This window comes from Crocuta crocuta, unplaced genomic scaffold, assembly GCF_008692635.1.
Source record: "Crocuta crocuta isolate KB4526 unplaced genomic scaffold, BGI_CrCroc_1.0 scaffold322, whole genome shotgun sequence".
NCBI classification, from domain to species: Eukaryota; Metazoa; Chordata; class Mammalia; order Carnivora; family Hyaenidae; genus Crocuta; species Crocuta crocuta.
The window spans coordinates 1900965-1903438 of NW_027532592.1; the positions used below are offsets into that span (position 1 = coordinate 1900965).

A 2474-nucleotide genomic window follows, 5' to 3' on the forward strand; every position below is an offset into this window, starting at 1 on the left:
TCCCCGAGTCTGGTCGGATGGGAAAGTGGGGCGTTGCTTCCTTCGGGGTGCTCCGTCCTGTCCCCCTCGCCTTGCCTTTTCGGAAGCGGGCGGGAAACCCTAACAGATTTTTGGTACCGATGTTGCGGCTTTCATGTCTTAATTTCTTTTTTGCTTGTAAGAACCGTCCAGCAGGCTTACTCTTTCTTGCGCCCTCCCCACACTCCATGCCCCCCAGTTCGTATTTCATTCAACATGTTTTTAGTCGACAGCATTCATACAACATATTTTTAGTGCGTGGTCTTTTCTATGCCTGGTCCCGTTTTAAGGGCTGGGGATACAGATGTGACAGACAGGCTGCACACATACACGGACTCTGCCCTCACGATCGCGGGGGTGGGGGAGGCGCCTAATTTAGGGCTTGGTTGTGTTTTGCACCCCCGCCTCCCCTCGCGCAGACCCATAGCGCCTGTTAGAGGTCCGGGTCTACTGCGTGCTTGTGTTTTGTTTTTGTTTTTGTTAATATATATTTTTATTTATTTCTAGGAGAGAGAGAGACAGCGTGAGCAGGGGAGGGTCAGAGAGAGAGGGAGTCACAGACTCTGAAATAGGCTCCAGGCTCTGGTCTGGCAGTCAGCACAGAGCCCGACGCGGGGCTCGAACCCACGAACCGCGAGATCATGACCTAGGCGAAAGTCGGACGCCTAACCGACTAAGCCACCCAGGCGCCCCAGCTTGTGTTTAATCTTGACCCCAGCGTCCTTCTCATTCCACCCTGAGCCTGCTTGTGGTGGGAGGTGTAGACTGTTCTGTTTGTGATTATGTGCAGAAGATTCCACGGAGGCTCAACTCTCCTACAGCTCTTTTTGCTGCCAGCCCCAACCGTCTACGTGTCCTGACCAAAGAGCTTGTTGGTGTTCTTTGTTTGTTTTACTTTTCCAAAAGAAATAACTTCACCATTAAAATGCTTCCTTCCATTTCTTTTTCCTCCTCAAGAAGACTGTCCAAGTGCAGCCTGATTAACTACCTTGGTAATGCCTGGATTGAATTACTGTGGGGGATACACCTTGACCCTCTAGAGCCTGAATTACTTTATTGATTCTAGTTAATTCTAGTTATTTACTTGTAAACCTATCACGAGTGTTTTTAAATTTTTTAAAAATGTTTATTTATTTTTGAGAGAGGGACAGAGCGTGACCAGGGGAGGGGCAGAGAGAGAGGGAGACACAGAATTCCAAGCAGTTCCAGGCTCTGAGCTGTCAGCACAGAGCCCGACCGGGCTGGAACCCACAATCCCACGAACCGTGACATCATGACCTGAGCCACAGTTGGACACTAGCCACCGAGCCACCCAGGCGCCCCATGTCATGAAAGTTCTTACCTAGACTGTACTTTCTACCCCAGAGTCCTCTTTGTTCTCCTTACGATGATCTTAACCCCTTTTTACGCCCATATTTTGTCATATGTAATTGGTTAGTTGTTGATGAGAAACTTTTCATAATGGAATTCTTGGCAGAGAGGAAAACAGGACAGTGATGTCCTCAGTGTCTAAACAATTGTAAAATTGTCAGTTTACACAGGGTTATCTACATTCTGCTTAAGGTAGTTCTTTTTTTTAAGGTCAGTGCTGTGTTTTCCTAGCAATTCTTAGTATTAACTCCATTTTCCTCCTAGCTTTTTCTTTTTTATATCACCTAGTTTAAATTTTTTTTATCTTGTCAGTGTATTTACTGAACGTACCATTGCTGATGACTATAAAAAGGTCTAATACTGTATCCGATTTGTTTAAAACGATTTATTTCTGGAGCACCTGGATGGCTTAGTCGGTTAAGCGTCCGACTTTCGCTTAGGTCATGATCTCGCTGTTCGTGGGTTCGAGCCCCGCGTCGGGCTCTTGTGCTGACTGCCAGCTCAGAGCCTGGAGCCTGTTTCAGTCTGTGACTCCCTCTCTCTCTGACCCTCCCCTGCTCACGCTGTCTCTCTCTCTCTTTCCTAGAAATAAATAAAAATATTTTTTAAAAAAACGATTTATTTCTTATTTTAGGAAGACCAACGCTGTCGTCTGAAGTTGGAATAATAATTTGTGATGTCACTAATCCAGCCTCACTCGATGAAATGGCTAAACAGGCATCTGTTGTCCTCAATTGTGTCGGACCAGTAAGTAATCAGCCCTTTTTTGTATCAGAACAAACAGTCTATTCATTTCTAGCAGAATCTGGTATTTTATGTTCTGGAGGAACATAAGGGCAGGGAACAGAAGAATTGGTTCAGGGCCTCTGCTCCATCCGGGGGAGTTTTGACTTCCAGTGAGGAGCAAACGGACCTGACTACAGTGTCCTGAGAGGCAGGCCAGTCCCTCTGACACCAAACCCAAGGAATGTGTGCAGCTTTGGTTACTGGTTACAGCTGTAATTGCCAACTTTTTTTTTTCTTACTGTATGCTTCTTTTTTTTTTTTTTTTTTTTTTTTTTTTTTTTTTTTTTTTTTTTTTTTGT

At 45.4% G+C, this 2474-nt stretch overlaps 1 protein-coding gene across 3 annotated transcripts in view; it reads left to right on the forward strand.

The window, feature by feature from the left end:
• Positions 1-2028: 2028 nt before the first annotated feature.
• The window catches only part of SCCPDH (saccharopine dehydrogenase (putative)), a 38314-nt gene continuing 37868 nt past the window's right edge, over positions 2029-2474 (forward strand). For all 3 annotated transcript variants that reach the window (XM_077779895.1, XM_077779896.1, XM_077779898.1), the window contains exon 1: positions 2029-2136. In XM_077779895.1, the coding sequence (XP_077636021.1) occupies positions 2095-2136 (42 nt within the window). In that variant the 5' untranslated portion in view covers positions 2029-2094. The remainder of the gene's footprint in view (positions 2137-2474) is intronic.